Genomic DNA, 19,970 nt, shown 5'->3' on the forward strand with positions numbered 1-19,970 from the left:
TGGTATATTAAAAAAATTAAATAAATTGTTCAAGATCCTTCCTAAGTCATACAATTTAAATCAGGAGAAAAGAATTTCAATTTCTTGATTGCATCTTCTTGGGAAGTGATCTTGGTACAGCAAGGACACTACTGGAGTGGAGTAGTTAAGGTAATTTCATAATTTTTGATATAGACGTTACAAAATCTGATTTTGTTAAAATTAGAATAGTCATTATCATACTACTATATCCACTTAATGACTAGTATAACTTTTTTTTTTTTTTAAAAAAAGCTTAATACATAGTCAACTCCTTAAACTTATCAAATACTCTATTTAGACACTCAAATTAAGCCGTGTTTCAATTAAACACTTCAACTCCTAATAAATGTTTTCATTAGACACTTTTAGTTCAAATTTAGAAAATTGCGAGTGTTTTCATTCTTCTAATAGGTAATAGTTAAGTTAACCACTTAAAATATGTTATCTTCTTTAATTATGCACATCAACTTCAAGTAGAAAATGACTGGGATTGTACGACTTATCTAGGCGAATGCGTATAATTAAATGAGATGACTTATTTTATATGATTAATTTAACTATCTAATCGCCAAATGAATATACACACATTTTTTCCCTCCAAAATTTAAACTAAAAGTGTCTGATTGAGACATTTTATTAGAAGTTTAGGTATTCAATTTAATCAACACTTAATTCAAGTACGTAAATGAAATATCCCGACAAGTTTAAGGGGCGGGACTTGTATTAAGCATTAGAAAAAGTGCAAAATTTTAAATGTTTTGCCTGAAAAGGAGAGTGTTTTAGATGCTGCTCCGCCATAACTAACCAATGACAAAGAATACAACCCTGTATTTAAGGCAACTAAATCCATGTCTCTTTCTCTGTAATCTAAACACCCCACCCCCTCAAAACCACCCTACCCCACCCCCCTCTCTTGTCAATTCCTTTCTGTACTCTCTAAATAGTCACTTCATTGTTGTAAAAATCTCATTCTTCTTGTTTCTACATCTCTTTATTCTCTAGTTCTTGAAACCAAAAAAAAAAAAAAAAGGTTCAGCCATGAATAATGGTAAAGAAAAGCTAGTTGTAGAAGTGGTTGCAGCACATAACTTAATGCCAAAAGATGGTGAAGGTTCATCATCACCATTTGTAGAAGTTGAGTTTGAAAACCAAAGACAAAAAACACAAGTTAAAATGAGAGATTTAAACCCTGTATGGAATGAAAAGCTTGTGTTTCATGTTAATGACGTGGCTGATCTTCCATATAGGACAGTTGAAGTCAATGTTTTCAATGAGAAAAGGTCAAACACAAGTAGAAATTTTTTGGGTCGGGTTAGGATATCCGGGTCAAGTATTGCTAGAGAAGGTGAAGAAATGGCACAACTTTATACACTTGATAAAAGAAGTCTTTTTTCTCATGTACGTGGTGAGTTAAGTTTGAAACTTTATTTATCTACAACTGAGGAAGTTAAACAAGTTATTAGTGGTAATGGTGGTAGTCGTGGTGGAGTTGGTAAACCAAATGTTAATTCCTCTTCTAAGAAGAACAAGAAATTGCAGCAACAAACAAATGGAACTAACATGGTCGTCCAAATGGGTCAAGAAAATAAGGTAATCTTGAACTTTTAGAGGAAAAAAACTTTTATTTACTACTTATTATATCATGTTTTAACATGCCCCCATCACGTGTGTCTGGTTCTGTTTTATGTGCAAACAAGGGAAAATATTTTCCTTTTTGTAATTTGTGGGAGGCCTACTTGTACTTTTGTGACCATTCCATCTAGGAATTTACTAATTTGTAAGAGATGATACGTTTTTATTAAGAAGGCGTTTAGCCATAGATTTCAAATATTTTTCACTTTATTTGGAGTTTACGGAGTTGGAGTTGTGTTTGCTTGTATTTTTGTACATAATATTTGGTAGTATAATGTTCATGCTTGAATGTACTTAAATATAACTTCAATAGCGAGAAGTGAGTTGTGAAATACTTAAATATAACTTCAAGTTGGATTTGAAATTTTCATGGCCAAACATATGATTTTCAAATAAAGTGAAAAATTATTTTAAAAAAAAAGTGAATAAATTATTTTTTTTCATGTATCAACAGGTAAATTTTCAAAACCAGAATCATTCCAAGCCAGTGGAGCCAGTTCCAGGTGACATTAAGCCTGTTGTTATTACTACTGTTCCTGGCCCTATTATTCCGGCGGTTTCCGGTGGCCATGTCACCGGTGGTGGCGGCGGTCATGGTGTTGGTGGTGGTGGGGTTGGTTTATACTCTTCTGGGCAAGGTGAGTTTTCTCTGAAAGAAACAAGTCCACATCTTGGTGGTGGTTTGAATAAGCACAAGACAAGCTCAACATATGACTTAGTGGAACAAATGCAGTATTTATATGTTAGAGTTGTAAAGGCTAAGGATATTTCTGTTTTTGGTGGTGCTGAGCTTGTAGCTGAGGTCAAACTTGGCAACTATAGAGGAATTACTAAAAGGGTCTTTTCAAATCATGCTGAATGGAACCAAGTTTTCGCCTTTTCTAAAGACAGTGTACAGTCCTCTGTAGTGGAAATCTTTGTGAAGGAAAATAACAAAGATGAGTTCTTAGGTCGTGTTTGGTTTGACCTAAATGAGGTGCCTAAACGCGTTCCGCCGGATAGTCAGTTGGCTCCACAATGGTATAGAATGGAAGACAAGAAAGGTGATAAGTCTAAAGGTGGTGAAGTTATGGTTGCTATATGGTTTGGAACTCAAGCTGATGAAGCATTTGCTGAGGCTTGGCATTCTAAAGCAGCAAATGTGCATTTTGATGGCTTGTGTTCTATCAAGTCTAAAGTGTATTTATCACCTAAGCTTTGGTATTTACGAGTTGGGGTTATCGAAGCTCAAGATATTATTATGGGGGAGAAAGGGTCGTCGATTATGAGATATCCTGAACTTTTTGCCAAAGTTCAAGTTGGAAACCAGGTATTGAGGACTAGAGTTTCTCCACCTGCTGCTACTAGAAGCCTTTCAAATCCTTTCTGGAATGAGGACTTAATGTTTGTGGTTGCTGAGCCATTTGAAGACTTCTTGCTTGTTTCGATCGAGGACAGACTTGCTCCCAACAGAGAGGAAATTGTGGGGAGAGTTCTTTTGCCTGTTTCAAGCCTAGAAAGGCGACTAAACGAGAAGCCAGTGACTTCGAGGTGGTTCAATCTCGATACTTATTTGAGCAACCCGAATGATCCCAAAGCTGTGGTTAGATTTGCCTCGCGGATTCACCTCCGTGCTTCACTTGACGGAGGTTACCATGTGCTCGATGAGGCAACAATGTATAGCAGTGATGTTAGGCCGACAGCAAAGCAGCTGTGGAAGCCCTACATTGGAGTTCTCGAGGTTGGGGTTTTGGGAGCTACAAATCTCGTGCCAATGAAAATGAAAGAAGGCAAGGGTGGCTCTGTAGACGCGTATTGTGTGGCAAAATATGGGCAGAAATGGGTCCGAACTAGAACTGTCGTGGACAGCTTATCTCCTAAATGGAACGAACAATATACTTGGGAAGTCTTTGACCCTTGCACTGTCATCACTATCGGGGTGTTTGATAATTCTCATGTAGACAAGAATATGGTTAACTCTGTGGCTGGAAATCGGGACTCTCGAATTGGGAAGGTTAGGATCAGGCTATCAACTCTTGAATCAGATAGAGTTTATACTCATGCATATCCGCTCTTGATGCTGCATCCTTCCGGGGTGAAAAAAATGGGGGAGCTTCATTTGGCTGTTCGGTTTTCATGTGCTAACATGGTGAATATGCTTCACATGTATACAATGCCTTTGCTTCCGAAGATGCATTACGTTCAGCCCTTGTCTGTAAATCAATTAGACACCTTGAGGCACCAGGCTATGAATGTTGTGGCAACGAGGCTTAGTCGATCCGAGCCACCTTTAGGGAGAGAAGTGGTTGAGTACATGCTCGATCATGATTCTCATATGTGGAGCATGAGAAAGAGCAAAGCAAATTTCTTTAGGCTGACAAATGTGGTTTCTTGGTTTGTTATTATGAGCAGGTTTTTGGAGTCCGCGCGCAATTGGCATAAGCCGGTGTACTCTGCGTTAGCACTAATTGCGTTTACCATTCTCGTAGTGGTGCCCGAGCTCATCATCCCTTGTGTACTACTCACATTGGCTGCGATAGGTTTATGGCGTTATAGGTCACGCCCACGTCACCCTCCACACATGGATACTCGACTCTCTTATGCAGAGAGCGTTTATCCAGATGAACTGGATGAGGAATTTGATTCATTCCCGACTAGTAGAAGTGCAGAAATTGTTCGAATGAGATATGATAGGCTGAGAAGTGTGGCTGGTAGGATTCAAACTGTGGTTGGTGATATGGCTACTCAAGGGGAGAGATTTCAAGCATTGTTAAGCTGGAGGGATCCAAGAGCAACATTCTTGTTTGTAATATTTTGCTTGTTTGCTGCATTTGGTTTCTATTTGGTCCCAATCAAATGGGTGGTTGCTCTTTGGGGTTTGTATTATTTGAGACCACCTAGGTTCAGGAACAGGTTGCCATCTAGTGCTGTATGTTTCTTGAAGAGGCTGCCAACCAGGGCAGATAGCATGTTGTAAAATCTTAATTTGTCATTAGCGGGGGGCATGTTTAAGTTAAACATGTATTTTGTGAAATGTAGGATCAGAATTTTATCAAGACTAGGATTTGGGATTTGTATTTTGGATTTTTCAGTTGTAGGATTTGAAATGCCCTTTTTGGTTTTGCAGTACTAGTCTGTTTTGTTCTACTTCTGTTGCATTGCAATATATCTGGATTCTGGGGTTACTTTCTTTTAGTCTCTAAAACTCTTTCTGTTTCATTAATTCTTATAGTTGTTCTGTTCATGGGCAGATTCATTAAATATGCAGTCATGCTTTTCCAGTACTAAGAAGTACTGAGTATTTAATTATAACAACTCAATCAATTCGCTAAGAATCCAATGTGTCTTTTCCTCATTGGCTCTCTCTGTTCTACTTACTGGTTGAATTCTCTTGATGAAAGAACCAGCAAAATAAGAGGAAGCCAAAATATTGGTCATTCAACTTACATGTATGTGAGTAAATTACAACAGAAAAAAATAAAATAAAAAATTGAAAAATATGTATAATAAAAAATTGCATCACTTCAGATTTTATAAATTTGAATAAGCTTAATAAATTTTCTAAAATTGTAGAAAAACAATTGTGTATTTTTTAAACGTCCCAAGATAAAAAGTCCAAGCTTAAATGGAGGGATATTTTGGTTTCATCGTCTTTTTGCCATTCGTACACAAATCTTGCATGCTAGTTAGTTCTTCTTAAGCATTCAATATCTAAAACCTCACTAATCCAACTAATTAGGATCCCAATCATCTCTCCAAATCCTATGTGGTTCATGTTAGTATGTTAAAATACTAAAAATATACTAGTACTGTTTTTCAGAGAAATGCAGCTCGTGTCCCTTCATTATACCCTCTTTTGCATTTTCGGTCCTTCAATTCTTCAACTTTTGTTCAAAAACAAAATTTTCTCCATTTACCATATTTTACAAATGAATTTCCTTTAGCAATTGATTTTTAAACAATGCGGACGAAACGCAGAGCTGTCACAAGAACAAAAAATTCCATCAGACAAATAAACTACGAGAAGCTCGTGACACCAAATGATACAAATTGAAAGTACAATTCAACTTTTTCCACAAAAATTTAAAAAATAATCAGGGTAGAAGCTGTAAAAGTAGAATGTCAAGTCCACAGAAAACTTGTTAAGAACACAATAAGAAAAAGCCCAAGTCGATAACCAGTTTTGCTTCCATTTTCAACAACAGTAGGAACATGGACATCCCTTGGGCTCTCTAGACTAAAAAAGGCGACAAACGAGGGTCTGTGTAACGTGGAAGACCAGCTCTAGCTCCCAAGGCTCTACATTTAATAGCTGCCTGCAATTCACCCACAAATCAAAGATTAGTTTTTTCTAGCATTTGTTGCCTCAGTTCCACCTTCAACCCTCTCAGGATTATGGAGGTTTGTGGGGTGGGGTGGTGGAGAAAAGATAGTCCAGGAAAACAAGATTCCTAACCACTTGAGCAGCAAATGGCAACATTTTCTCTGGTGGCATGTTGGCACAGAGAGCTGCAACATATAATATAGGAGTCATGAGATGAGACTTCAATAAGAGAGCAAATGGAAATCAATGCATGTTGACATAAAGTGATCGAAATTGTTAGATCTTTAACAAGGCGCCAAAAGTACCACTAAAACGTTGAAGAACCAATTAACACATTGAACCTAACTTCAACAAGAAAGGAGATCACTAGAAGTGAGACATCCAGCCTCTCATAGTTCAGGCAGCGTGTAGGAAGACTATGGTGCTGAAATAGATTATGTTGGATAAATACATACAATAAAGAACTGCACCGATGAATGCATCTCCAGCACCAGTTGTATCAATTAGTTCTGTTGGAGGTATACTTTCAGCTGTCCCCACAAATAGTTTACCTACGATTGTCCCTATCCCTTTTGCATGTAGCTTTGCAACATTCTGCAGCCATACAAGCATATAATTTGACGTTAATATACGAAAACCATATCTCCACGAAACTGACATCTTAAATTGCATAAGCAGCAGATAAAACAAAATTCTAAACGTGCAAGTTACAGGTATAACAAGCACCTGACTGCATTCAACACTGTCTAAAAGGATCTAACTATAGAAAAACCAAAGAAGTACAGTTTCAAGGGGTAAAGGGTGTATAGACAATATTATATATATTCAAGACTTGAGAATTCCAATCAAGAAATGCAGAAGGTGGGGGGCATCTATAATACATATTAAAAAAGCTAGTTTGAAAGTAAGTTACAGGATAGATGAACAGGGAAATACCGAGGATATGCATGCTGGCGATGTTGCATTACTGTCTTTCTCTTGATTCAGTTTTTCAAACAGGTCGTCGACATCCATTTCTTCAGGGAGAAGATTGTCTGCAAAAGTATTTAAGTCTCTGTAGGATGCCGAAAATATAAAAATATTTGCATAGTCTTCTTGGCCACCTTTTAGAATACTTCACCATGTGTACAGGTGATCATAGTTGATTAAAAAGGAGGACAAAAATACGCTAAATACCCATTTCAGTCCTTTGTAGCATTATGCAACCATCTTTACCCAATGTCACAATAACAAATTTAACTTTTGGCAACCTTAAGAGCATAGAAACAAGGGCGCTTGGAATAGAAGAAGCCTCAGTCCATGCCTGCAAGTCAATCATATACAGCTGCCTTATCAGAGAGCATCACAAAACGCAGAATTGATATGAATGTAAAATAGCTCAAAGCATAGTTCAGTTTGAGTCGGTTTTCTCCAAAATAAAAAACAAAAACAAAAAAGAGAATCAAAGCAACTATGTCAGTTTGTTAAATTTGTAAACCAAATCAAAACCAACATATATTGGCTTCTTTGGTTTCGGTTTTTTCTCCTTCTAATCATACAAACAGTCACTTATCATAATAGAATGAAAAGACTAGTATGGTATCCTTTCAGCAACAAATTCAGAAACTGACTGTCGTGGAGCTACATTAAATATAGGGAGGAAATTTATTAACAGGAGCCACATAGCTAAAATATTGCTTATTCGCGACATCTAAATTTAGTGGGTGTACTTGTAAACAAAATATGGTTACTAATCAAGATGAGTAAAATAAAGAGCCCACTGCTAAGGGTACATTAAACCAAGTATCAAACGTAAGATCATTTTGGAACCAACTCCACATATTGGAAATATTGAACACGTCTAAAAATCATTAAAATAGACTTTTGAAATCCTCTAAAACAGCCTATAAGTACATACTTTTCATATTTTCTCTGAGGAAGTAAATTGTAGAAACTTGGTTTAGTCTATACATACAACTGTTACCTTCAAAAAAAAAAAAAGTAAATTGTAGAAACTAGCACCATACATGCATGAACTGTTCGAGAATCGTATACATGAAAGATGCATATTCTCAAGTTAGCGGTTCATTCAATATAGACTAAATCAATTAAGGGAGAATAAATGGAACTTACAAATGGGAACCTAATTAAATGCAAGTGCATGTTGTCTCTTTTTTTTTGCTACTAAAAAATAAGAGCTAAAAAATGGAAGAAGGAAGTGGAAAGAAAAACTTACATTTATAAAATCTAGTAGCACAAAATTGTAAACAATTCTATCACAAACATTATAAAGGTTTCTTTCTTATGCAATCAATATAGTTCCTTTACAACAAGTTTTATTTGTTGTTTCATTTTATTCGAATGATAGTTATATAATATCTTCCAACATAAAATCACAAGCAAAGAAGCAAAAAATATGTGAAAAGGTTTATAGACAAACAACTTTTTATAAAATAAATATTTGAAGATTAAAAAAATTAAGAAAATGATATATATTATTGGCAGTTTGGTTTGGTTACTGTTTGCCTTTTTTCTTGGTTAATACCAAAGCGAAACAAAATTGTCAGTTGTTTTTTTCTACCACACCAAATCAAACCAAACCACAATTCATTGGTACACTAACGTTATGCAATTCAATGCTTTGCAGCTAACTATTTCATTGCAAGTCTTTTCTATGGGAAGTTGTACAACACAATTTCAGAGAAGCCAATAATACTGCTGAGCTTATGACAAAATATGGATGCAGTAGTAGTTTTTAAGTATCAAGTGCCGAAAAAAATACTTTTTTAAGTGATGGAGCTAAATTTATGAATATGCATTTACATGTTTGGATGGAAGTGCTAAAACTGAAAATAAACAACTGATGTGTTTGGTAAAAAAAGTCGTTAAATAACTAAAATGCTCGAAAAGTTGTCAAAAATGAGCTTATTATCGCATATTTTAAATTTTAGATTAATTTTTAAAAAATAATTTTTGTCTCAATTCATTTTAAGTTATAAATTTATTGATACTACTCCCTCTATCCTAATTTATATGACACACTTTCCTTTTTAGTCATTCCCAAAAAGAATGACACATTTCCTTATTTGACAACAATTTAACTTAAACTTTACCTTTTACCCTTAACGAGATGATCTATAAGACTATAACCACACAAATATCTTTTGACTTGTTTTAGACCACTAGATTCAAAAGTGTTCCTTTATTTCTAAAACTCCGTGTCCAGTCAAACCACATCATATAAATTGGGACGGAGGGAGTATTATTTTTAGAAAATAAAAATTATTTATTGACTTGAGCCGAGGGTCTATGGGAAACAGCCTCTCTACCTGCAAAGGTAGGGGTAAGATCTGTGTACACTTTACCCTCCCCAGACCCCCACTTGTGGGATTACACTGGGTATGTTGTTGTTGATTCGATTTTACTTGGACATCAGTAACATTGAGGACATTTCAGGCCTTATCTACAGGAAATTATCCCAATCTAAACTTGAACCTAGCTAGAACATATCTTGTTGTCCATCTGAGAATTTAAAAGAAACCACAGTTGATCATGTCGTCAGCTAAACATTGAAACATGTCAACACACTATGAAAAATACTATCAATTGTGCTATCTCATTGTAGATACTACCACATTTTTGAATCAGGAAACCCATGCTAGGAGTCATTGCTCAAAATTAGAAACATGCTAGCAGGACAAGAGATGTTTACAGACTTCCCTACATATTTGCAGCCAAGAAACTAGAAACATGTAGTTTTTAAGAGTGAGTAGCTTGCCTGAGGAAAGCTAGTTGTGCAAACAGCATAGCTTGCAAAGCTCAAAAGGTTATCCAATCCATCCCTTTTCTTCTCAGCATCAATTAAAATGGGTATACCCCTTCTACTTGCCTGCACTGGAAATCCCAAAAGCATGCAGTTCATTTCCATTTTAAATGTACTGAATTCAGAAGCAATTTTGTGAGCTCAGAATCTTCTTGGTGAGAGAGAAGTGAGAGGAACATACCTCCTCTGCTACAATAGCCGCAGTTTCATGCAATCTCACGTCGAAATAGACAAGCTTAGCACCGTCCAATGCTGACAACAAATTTGATAGGGAAAGATCAGAAGGTATCATGGGTGGATATCCAGGGGTGTGAATACAAGTGCGAGTCTTCCTGAAACATCAAACACAAGTAGGTCTTCATCAGACAGCTGCTAGAACCTCCCCAGTAAAATTTAATCGGTATGCAAGATGCAACAATAAATGCAGATTTAGCTAAATGATCGATACGCGATACCAACTAGTTGGGATCAAGATTCCTTGATGTTATGTTATGTCTGGTGTTTGCCAGAAGTTCTGTTTGGTTGGAGACTTGTATGGCGGGATAGGGGAAATGTGAGATTTAGAAAACATTTGCCTTAAAAGATGAAACATAATCTGTTACCTGTTCTCCTTTTTTTTTTTTTTTTTTTACTCAAAAAGAAAAGATGAAACATGATGTGCCCAAATAGAGCAGAATCATTATGGAAAATTCATACACAACAAGCTTGAGATAGAGGCACAATTCATTGATTGATTAGTGTACAAGCTGCAGAGATGCTGCCGTATCCAAGACATGTCATTCTCCGTCTTTAAAGCATGTTAAAAGTTTGATGTAATTTCAACCCAGTTTCTCAATAGAGAAGACTTACTGACCAAAAACTGTAATAAGGGAACTTAAAACACCAAAATTTAATACAGTTAGAGCAAGTTTGAGCACAGAATATTTTCGTTGTTTGTCTCTTTGTTGCTATGGATGGGCAGCAGCACTGCTTGACTTCCAAGAAGTACTCAGAGACTTCTAAATTGAAATTTAGTTCGATTATGGCTTCAATGGCACAATGCTATAGCTTGCAGCTTCCATCTCCAGCAGTTAATAAAACATAGTAGAATTTTTGATATAGAAATTAAAAGAAAAAATTGGATAGAAACTCACAACTAACACTTGGATATAAACGTGGCAACCGGTTCGGGTTAACCGGTAACCGGACCGGTTAAACCGGAACCGGTTAACCGTGTAATAGTTTACCGGTCCGGTTCCGATATTTTGGAAACCGGAACCGGTTAAACCGGTGAAAATTAAAAAAAAAAAAAAAAAGGAAAGAGCCGTTGGGCCGCCCGCCTGTGCGTTATTAATGGACCGTTGGCAACGGTCCATTTGCAAAAATGGTCGTTGCCAAACGGTCATTTTCTTAATTTTTGGCCCCCAATTTTTTTTTTTTTAACACTTTAACCCATCCCCCACCCCTATATAAACCCTTCTTCATTTTCATTTTAATTCACACCAATTCACTCTTCTATGAGTGGAATGATGAAAAGTTGAGTGAATGATGTTTTATTAAGTCGGGAATGGCTAATTAAGAATTTTTGGAAATAAGAAAGTCGCGGAAAATTTTCTGTCCAGTGATCGTATATGGCACTATACGGCCCGTAAAGTGATTTACGGACCGTATAGTGCAATCGTCCCTCAGCTAGCCAAAAATCTCAAGTTCTGCCCAGTGATGATATGGTTAAATACGACCCAGTTTACGGCCCGTAAACTGGTTTACGGTCCGTAAACCAGGTCGTAAACTGCCATGTCCATCAGCCAAAACTTTCTGTCTTTGAAATGGTTAAATACGACTTGGAGGACGGCCCGTAAACTGGTTTACGGACCGTAAACCTCAGTCGTAAATTGCCATAATCCCCAGCCAAACTTTCTGTTTTTGGAATGCTTAAATACGACCATAGTGGACGGACCGTAAATCAAAATACGGTCCGTATATGGTGGTTTACGACCACTGTTCATCCCGACAAATTTTCATTAAAGACCAGATTTTGAATTATTAAAAGGGAACTTAAGCCCATTTCACGTCATTTTTCATCCAACACTTCAAGAAAACTCTAGAGTGTTCTTCAACACTTCAACTCTAAGAATAGCAAGAAAATCCAAGGAAACCTAAGATTATCAACACCAAATTCATGAAAATAAGTGCAAGAACACATCAAAGGATCTTCTAAGTCAAGAATTCCCAAGAAGGTGGAACTAGGGTTTTGGCTAAGTGAAGTATTTCAACTTAAGGATTGTTCAACCATCCTCCAAGGTAAGTTTCATGATTATTCCATATTGTTTGAAGTATTGGAAAGCAAATCTCAATCTCTCAATTATAGTTACTTTGCAATAATTAGCCACAAAGTCTTATTATAGTTTCAACTTTCAATTATTAATTTTGCAATTATAATATTGTTGGTGGAGTTGGTGATTTTGTAACAATCCGAAGTAACTTTGGTGGATTTGCAATTCTAGCCGCCTTCACTTTGTTGGAAATTAATCCGGCAATTTGGTACCTTCGTTCCAACTCTATCTTTATTTTTCGCAATTTAATTCTAGCAATTTATTTTCCGCAATTTAATTTACGCAATTTAATTCTAGCAATTTAATTTATTGTAATTTATTTGATTGTGATTTAAATTAATTCTATTTAATAATGTCAAAGAGATTAAGACGTGGTGCCGGTAGTAGTAGTCGTATTGTTAGGGGTGCGCTTAATGAGGAAACATTTGTGGAAGAAACACCTAATTTAGGTATTGATGTTGGTGAAAATAATCCACTTTTAGGTCATGAGGCAATGCAACAACATTTTACCGACACTTTTGATGAAGACTTAGATGATGATGATGAAACACAACCCCCCGAAAATCCCATAGGAGATACATGTCCTGCACAATCACATACACAAGACAAACCGCCTAGAACTCGTAAGCCAACAGCTAAAGTTTGAAAATTTATGACTAAGAATAGGGAAAACCAAACAGCTACGTGTACCCTATGTGGACAAGTATTTAGTTTTAAGCAAGGAACTGGTAAGGATGGTGGAACGGGTACACTAAATGGTCATATGAGAACCAAACATATGGATATTTGGGGAGAGCAAACGGGTTCAAATGTGGGGGGGGATTCAAATGACGATAGACCCACGAACCGGTAGAAATTTTAAGTATGACAAGAAAAAAGAACGCGTAGAAATAGCTAAAATGGTAGTTTATGATTGTTTACCATTTTCCTTTCCCTCGAGTTTGGGGTTTGTTACTTACATTCAACGTTGTTATAGCCCGTTATTTGAGGGTATTCCTAGAAGTACTTGTAGAGCCGATGTTATAGATTTGTTTAAAAAATATAGATTTTATTTGCGCCATGTATTTAATTCTTTAAATTGTAATGTTTGTCTTACCGCTGATTTGGGTCTTAGTATTAACCATTTAGATTTTTTTGCTATTACATGTCATTGGGTTGATGACAACTGGGTTATGCAAAAAAGAATTATAGCTTTTTTATATGACGAAGGAAAAGGTCGTCACGATGGAAAATTTTTAGCCGATTCAATGTCTACTATTATGAGATTTTTTAACATTTATAGAAAAACACTTTGTATTGCTTTAGATAATGCTTCTAATAATACAAAGGCAATTGGTCTTTTAAAAAGAGAAATAAACCCTCCTCTAAGAAATATTTTTCATGTAAGATGTAGTTGTCACATTTTAAATTTAATTGTTAAAGATGGTCTTGTGCATTTTGATGATTCTGTTCAAAAAGTTAGAAATGCTGTTGCGTTTCTTTTTTGTAATGCTAATAGGGGAAGAATTAGAGATTTTAAGAATGCTTGTGTGGAAAATAACCTTAGACCTAGGAAAATTCAAGTAGAAATTGAGACTAGGTGGAACTACACTTACATTATGCTACAACAAGCATATGAGTATAGGATTCCCATACAACAAGTTCACAACAAATATAATACTGATAGTGAGGATTGGTTAACTTTTAGGCATTGGGAAGATGTTAAAGAATGTATTGAACTCTTAGAAAATTTTTATAATGCAACTCTTGCTTTTTCTAGACAATTCTATCCCACGGTAACCGGAATTTTAGCCTACTTAGCGGAAATAGCTAGAGTTTTACAAGAGTATAAATATAAACCCGATTATCAAGTGGCTATTTTTGAAATGATAATCAAATTTAAGAAGTATTTTTTTCCCATCCCAACTTTATTTATATTGGGTTCCCTTTTAAATCCTCGTTTAAAAGTATCTTATACTAAAAATTTGGTTAGTCAAATTTATACATTTTTAGAAATTGAAGAGAGAGTTCAACCATCTTTAGCTGAAGCCGATCTCGCTATTGATGATGAGTTTAGAAAAGTTTTTACTCATTATTCTAGTTTGGAAGAACGTGCTACACCCGTTGCTCCACGCCCTACTACTTCTCAGAGTAGCAAAAAGGACTTGTCGGGTATAAAAGTTTTACATTCACAGCCAACTTCTTCTTCTACTGCAAACTTTGATGAATATAACTTTTATTTGATGCAGCCAAATGTGGATATCAACCAACTGGATGAGATGGACGTCTTAGCATGGTGGAAGAAGTACAAGGCAAGCTATCCGGTACTTTCAAGAATGGCTCGAGATATCCTTACGGTTCAAGTATCAACCGTGGCTTCGGAGAGTGCATTTAGCCAAGGAAGACAGCAAATTGGAGACCATAGACATTCATATAAGTATATATAGTATATATATTAAGTTATACATATATATAAGTATATGTAAGTTATACATATATATGTATACGAAAAGCACTATTCTGTATTGCTGACTTGCTGTTAGTCTGTTAGTCAGTAAATATTTAAACTTTAATTATAAAGTTGTATAACATATGTAAATATACCTACAATATACTAATAAATACTATAATATATATATATAATACAAAAAACAAAACAAAAAAAAGTTTTAACCACTCCAAACCGGACCGGTTCCGGTTTGGAGTTTCAAACCGGTAAACCGGAACCGGCCGGCTCCCTAACCGGTTACCGGTCCGGTTCCGGTTGGAACCGGTTAACACCTTTACTTGGATATAAACTTTATCGCTATAAATTCATGTCAGGAAAATGACCGTAACTAATCACCACCTATACAATAAGTAAATGGCTGAAACAGAGCAGAAGGCACTCACGTTTGGTTGTCAACAATGATGTAGGTAAATGGTGAATTGCCTCCATTAGACACCTGGAATTAAAAAAACAAATGGTATAAGTAATTAAATACTTCTGCTAGAGATGAGTATATGACAATAAGCCTGAGGACAGAAAAAGGTAAAATCACAATTTCACTGTTTAAAGAAGTACAGGATAACCACCATTTCCATTATATAAACAAACTACGAGTATCATATCTCTAGCACCAGAAGCATTGCAGGTCCGGATGACTCACCACCATAAATGATGTATCTACACCATCAGCTTCTAGTTCCTCCAGCATCCCTTTTCCTTGAGAGTCATCAGCAACCTAAGGAAACAACTGGGAATTGAGTGATAATGTGAAGATCTCAAGGACATCAATTCGAAATGTTACAGAAGTTATGGATTGAAAAGGAAATTTAGGAAAGCCAAGGAAAGCTTGATGGATGCTACTGCTTGAAGACTGGTTATAGCAATCAAAAATATTGAAAGGCATCACCATTGGTTCGTTTGGTTGAGAGAGAAGTTATGCAAGGACTACAATAAATGAATTGTTATCCAGAGACTGCGATGCCAAAGCTTCTCATGGAATTGCTAACACAAATCCATCTTGTGTAAAATATGACATAAATTTCCTCATAAGTTCTGCAGGTATTACAGCCCCCAAGGCTTTGGTTCAGTGGTAAAGACGAAACATGGAATGAGTGGATTGGGCGAACATCATCCGTTCAAATTCTGTCACTTACACAAAGCTGGTATTTAAGTGGGCGAAAGGTAGAGGGTAGGCCAATGCTCCCCCAATTTCGGACACAGGGATTTTTTGATCAAAAAGAAAAAGCTGTACAGTATTACATTATCAAACAAAAAAGTTATGCAGAGCTTTAATGAAACATTGTATTAGTGGAGCTATTTACCAATGTAGACTTTTACGCATTAAGACTGAGATTATTTCTTATACAGAAAATCAAATCAAACAAGTACAGGATGCATAAAGAGCTGAAAGCCCGAAAAGTTAGCTCAGATCAGTCACTCAAACCTTTGAAATAATTCTAGGAGTTAGGCCTAGGCGAGCTGCACAAGTCAAAGCATTCCCAGTATTTCCACCTCCTTGAACCTGTTTTACCACAATAATCAGTTTTTCATCATGGCAAAAATCAAAAAGACACTGAGCTCAAAAACTTGAACAGTAACAGTGCTGGTATAAATCTTAGCTCCCGTTTGGCCATAGATTTTGAAAAAAACATTGTTTGTCCATGGAATTTGATCAATTCTTGAAAAAAAAAAAAAAAAAAACTGGTCCAAACCGGGTCCAAAAACTATTTTTCAACACAACTTCAAAATAAATCTTCTACAAAATTTATGGCCAAAAGCTAGCTTAAAACATGATGAAGAGAGAAAATAAAGAACCTCAAAGCTTGTGCTTCGAATCTTATCATCAGGATTAGGATAAGAATCAACAGCAGCCAAGAAATCCAGTGACACCCCACCACAACCTAACTGTTCAAGATTACATAATAACAAATTCATCACATATAACATATATAGTATAATAACAACCCCAACTTAATCAAAATAAAAAAGAACCACCCACTATGATGCGATTTTCAGGGAGCACTATCGAAGCTTGAATCGACATTTTCACATTAAAATTTCTGCACCCAACAAAAATGGTCAGCTTGTTAACAGAAACTTAATCTGGTGAACAGTGCTGACGTGTTTTTAAACTAAAAAAATGTATTTTTCTTAAATTAAGTTGTTGTACTATTACAGAATAATATAATGTACCTAGTTGTAGTTGTGGTGTAAGAATGCTTAGGAGTGAAGGGAGAAGGCAAAAACAGATGTCCTAATGTCACCATTTTCAAGGAAGCGCGTGGTGTTGATTCACGGCGCGTGCTTTAATAGTCGCCAATATAGTAAGTACATCCACAAATGTGAGGCATGGAAGTTTTTTTGGTGGGATTTGGAAAATAGCCACTTTTTGGATCAATAATTTTAAGTTTTAGCCAACATTTTAAAACTATTTATTGTTCAATTATTTTCTTATGCAAAAATAGGCCCCAGCAACTTTTTAAACTCCTACACACATTGGGTTAGAGTTGTGCTTTCAGAGTTGTTCCGTATTTCAGCTAGAGGTATTTTTATCCAAACATTAGTGTTGCCTTAAATTGATGGAGGAGGTTCGCAGGGAGGAAAGAGAGGAGCGGGAGGGCAAGAGGCCCCCGCAGTTCTGATGGTTTTGCTGGCTCCTCATTTGGAGGGAGACTATTTTCTTTTGAAATAAAAATAATAGTAATAAATGGGAAAAGGGCCTGATTTACCCTTCTATTTTGGGAAAAAGTTCATATTTACCCCCGTTAATTGTTGTTATAATGTGTCCATTGTAAAACCTTCTTTTCGATGAAGCAATGTCTTACTTTTGCATAAAATTATTGTGTATATTGTTCTTTTAGCAAATCAGAACTAGTTAGGAAACCTGCAACGTTATCTAAAAATAGAAGAATCGGCAATCAAAGGAAAAGGGCCTGATTTATCCCTCTACTTTGGGAAAAGGTTCATATTTACCCCCCGTTATACTATCAGGGACAGGGGGTTAAAAATAGGGGCAAATGTTTCAACTATTGTAACGGTAGGCGTATAAATGGGCTGATAGTATAACGGGGGGTAAATATGAACCTTTTCCCAAAGTAGAGGGGTAAATCAGGCCCTTTTCCCGTAATAAATCATATAGCTTGATGAAACTTTAAAAATTGAGGATTGAGAATGATATTAAAATGTTATTGAAACAATGATATGTAATTAGGAAAGATTACTCCTAAGTCCTAGACACCGGTCAGGTATCTAGTTTTTCAATATTAGCCCAATTCTCCATTACATACTCGCTTAATCTACGCTTCTCTCACAACGGCGGCGATCTTGGCCTTTAGACCGGTAAGACTCCTCTCTCTCTCTCTCTCTCTCTCTTTCTTTTCTCTCTCGCCCATTCTCTCTTTCTACCGCTTTCTTCTTCTCTTAGAGATTTTGGGGTACTGGTCAGAAGTCCAGCGACAGAGATCGCGCCTCTGCTTCTCTCTCTCTTTGTGTGTATGCGTGCGCGCACTTTATGTCTGAGAACAACAATAGATACGACAGATTTGAAATTTCACAAGAAACTTAAAAAAGAAACAATGGAATTCTTCAGATCTTAATCATTTTTTGAGTCCCCAAGGGAATACTTTGTTTGTATATAGTTGTACAATATTTATACATTGTTGTACATACATTATTTATACATTGGATAGTTTATAAGAATGTATATGTAATGTATATGTAAAGTTACAAAAGAAGTTGAGCAACGTATGTATAGCTATATAGAACAAATACAACATCTAAACACCAATGATACAATAGGCTACATCGACTGCAAACTAGATGTGTGTTGAAAAATTAGAGATAGCTAATAGTTAGAGAGGGAGTCACACACATTGTTGAAAAATTGTTTCGACAGAATATTTTCAGACAACAAATACAAAAAGAGAAGACTTCTTTTTCAAAATAACTACAGTTATCATGAATTTAAATTCGAGAAGTGTTGTGAAATAAAAACTAAGTACTAAATTAAATAAGCAAAGAGAGAGAGGAAGAAGAAAAGTATTAGGAGTCTTTCTTTCTATTTTTGGTGTACTATTTGAATAAAGGAAGAGGTTATGTATAGGCCTCAATTACTTGGGCAATGATAGCATGCTACAGTATAAGTACATGTGGCCACAAGGGCATCCACATACAGTCATTTACAACACTCCCCATTGTATGTCCATGTAAATTAAAAATTCTAGTGAAAGAAAAGTATAAATAGTTATTCCTAATACGCATTTCTTGTTGCCTCATTAAAAACCATACCAGGAAAATTCAGTGGGATAAAACCTTGATTAAGGAAAAAAGAGTGCAGCGCGTATTTTACTAGTAATGCCTTAGTAAGGAGTACTCCCCCTGATGAAAACATCGCTTAATATCTCAAAGACGACGCATTCCAATCTTGTATATTAGCTCCTCAAATGTTGAGGTTAGCAATGCCTTAGTGAACATATCTGCAAAGTTATCACTTGAGCGAACTTGTTGAACATCTATTTCACCCTTCTTTTAAAGATCATGAGTAAAAAGGAATTTTGGTGAAATATGTTTTGTTCTATCTCCTTTAAGGTATCATCCTCTTAGTTGAGCTATGCATGCAACATTGTCTTCGTATAATTTTGGTGGCCACATGTTTCCTGGATATATTGAGATATTAATCTCAACCAAACGCATTCTCGACTTGCTTCATGAATGGCTATTATCTCTGCATGATTTGAAGAAGTAGCAACCATAGTCTGTTTTGTTGAACGTCATGATATAGCTATACCTCCACATGTAAATAAATAACTGGTTTGGGATCGACATTTATATAGATCGGACAAATATCCTGCATCTGCATAACCAATAAGTTGTGAATTGGATTCTTTTGAATAAACAATCCCATATCAAGGGTCCCTCGGAGGTATCTGAATATATGCTTAATACCATTCCAGTGTCTTCTTGTTGGGGAAGAACTAAATCTTGCTAATAAGCTTACAGAGAAAGCTATATCTAGTCAATAATTATTGACAAGATACATTAATGCCCCAATTGCACTGAGATATGGCATTTCAGCACTAACAAGTTCTTCACCATTCTCATAAGGTCGAAATGGATCATTATTAATATCAAGTGATCTCACAACCATTGGGGTACTCAATGGATGTGCTTTATCGATGTAAAATCTCTTTAAAATATTTTCAGTATATGTTGATTGATGGACAAATATTCCATTTGTAAAATGCTCAATTTGTAGACCAAGACAGAATTTCGTCTTTCCAAGATCTTTCATTTCAAATTCCTTTTTCAAACATTCTACTGCCTTTGAAAGCTCTTCAGGAGTTCTAATAATATTTAAGTCATCAACATATACAGCTATTATGACAAATTCTGATCCAGACCTTTTTATAAAGACACAAAGACAAATTGGGTCAT

The 19,970-nt window shown here is 35.8% G+C and overlaps 2 protein-coding genes across 2 annotated transcripts; one reads left to right on the forward strand and one right to left on the reverse strand.

The window, feature by feature from the left end:
- Positions 1 to 771: 771 nt before the first annotated feature.
- Positions 772 to 4,817, forward strand: LOC132610346 (multiple C2 domain and transmembrane region protein 10). Its single transcript, XM_060324646.1, has 2 exons — positions 772 to 1,611; positions 2,108 to 4,817. The coding sequence occupies exons 1-2, from the start codon at positions 1,060 to 1,062 to the stop codon at positions 4,607 to 4,609; spliced, it is 3,054 nt and encodes a 1,017-aa protein (XP_060180629.1). The 5' UTR covers positions 772 to 1,059; the 3' UTR covers positions 4,610 to 4,817.
- Positions 4,818 to 5,650: 833 nt separating this feature from the next.
- Positions 5,651 to 17,015, reverse strand: LOC132610347 (uncharacterized). The gene is made up of 13 exons (XM_060324647.1): positions 16,731 to 17,015; positions 16,537 to 16,597; positions 16,353 to 16,442; positions 15,982 to 16,059; positions 15,199 to 15,273; positions 14,942 to 14,994; positions 9,940 to 10,090; positions 9,714 to 9,824; positions 7,133 to 7,259; positions 6,893 to 6,990; positions 6,412 to 6,550; positions 6,089 to 6,141; positions 5,651 to 5,948 (listed from the first exon to the last, which is right to left on the reverse strand). The coding sequence occupies exons 1-13, from the start codon at positions 16,802 to 16,804 to the stop codon at positions 5,865 to 5,867; spliced, it is 1,194 nt and encodes a 397-aa protein (XP_060180630.1). The 5' UTR covers positions 16,805 to 17,015; the 3' UTR covers positions 5,651 to 5,864.
- Between the last annotated feature and the right edge of the window lie 2,955 nt (positions 17,016 to 19,970).

Source organism: Lycium barbarum, chromosome 9 (assembly GCF_019175385.1).
Source record: "Lycium barbarum isolate Lr01 chromosome 9, ASM1917538v2, whole genome shotgun sequence".
Classification (NCBI taxonomy): domain Eukaryota; kingdom Viridiplantae; phylum Streptophyta; class Magnoliopsida; order Solanales; family Solanaceae; genus Lycium; species Lycium barbarum.

Excerpts from the sequence above, each read along its gene's own strand:
- LOC132610347 (XM_060324647.1), bottom strand. The coding sequence starts at position 16,804 with ATGGTGACATTAGGACATCTGTTTTTGCCTTCTCCCTTCACTCCTAAG. Across the intron at positions 16,443-16,536 it reads TCCCTGAAAATCGCATCATA|TTAGGTTGTGGTGGGGTGTC; the intron begins GTGGGTGGTTCT and ends AATCTTGAACAG. Across the intron at positions 16,060-16,352 it reads TTCGAAGCACAAGCTTTGAG|GTTCAAGGAGGTGGAAATAC; the intron begins GTTCTTTATTTT and ends GTGGTAAAACAG.
- LOC132610346 (XM_060324646.1), top strand. The coding sequence starts at position 1,060 with ATGAATAATGGTAAAGAAAAGCTAGTTGTAGAAGTGGTTGCAGCACAT. Across the intron at positions 1,612-2,107 it reads AAATGGGTCAAGAAAATAAG|GTAAATTTTCAAAACCAGAA; the intron begins GTAATCTTGAAC and ends ATGTATCAACAG.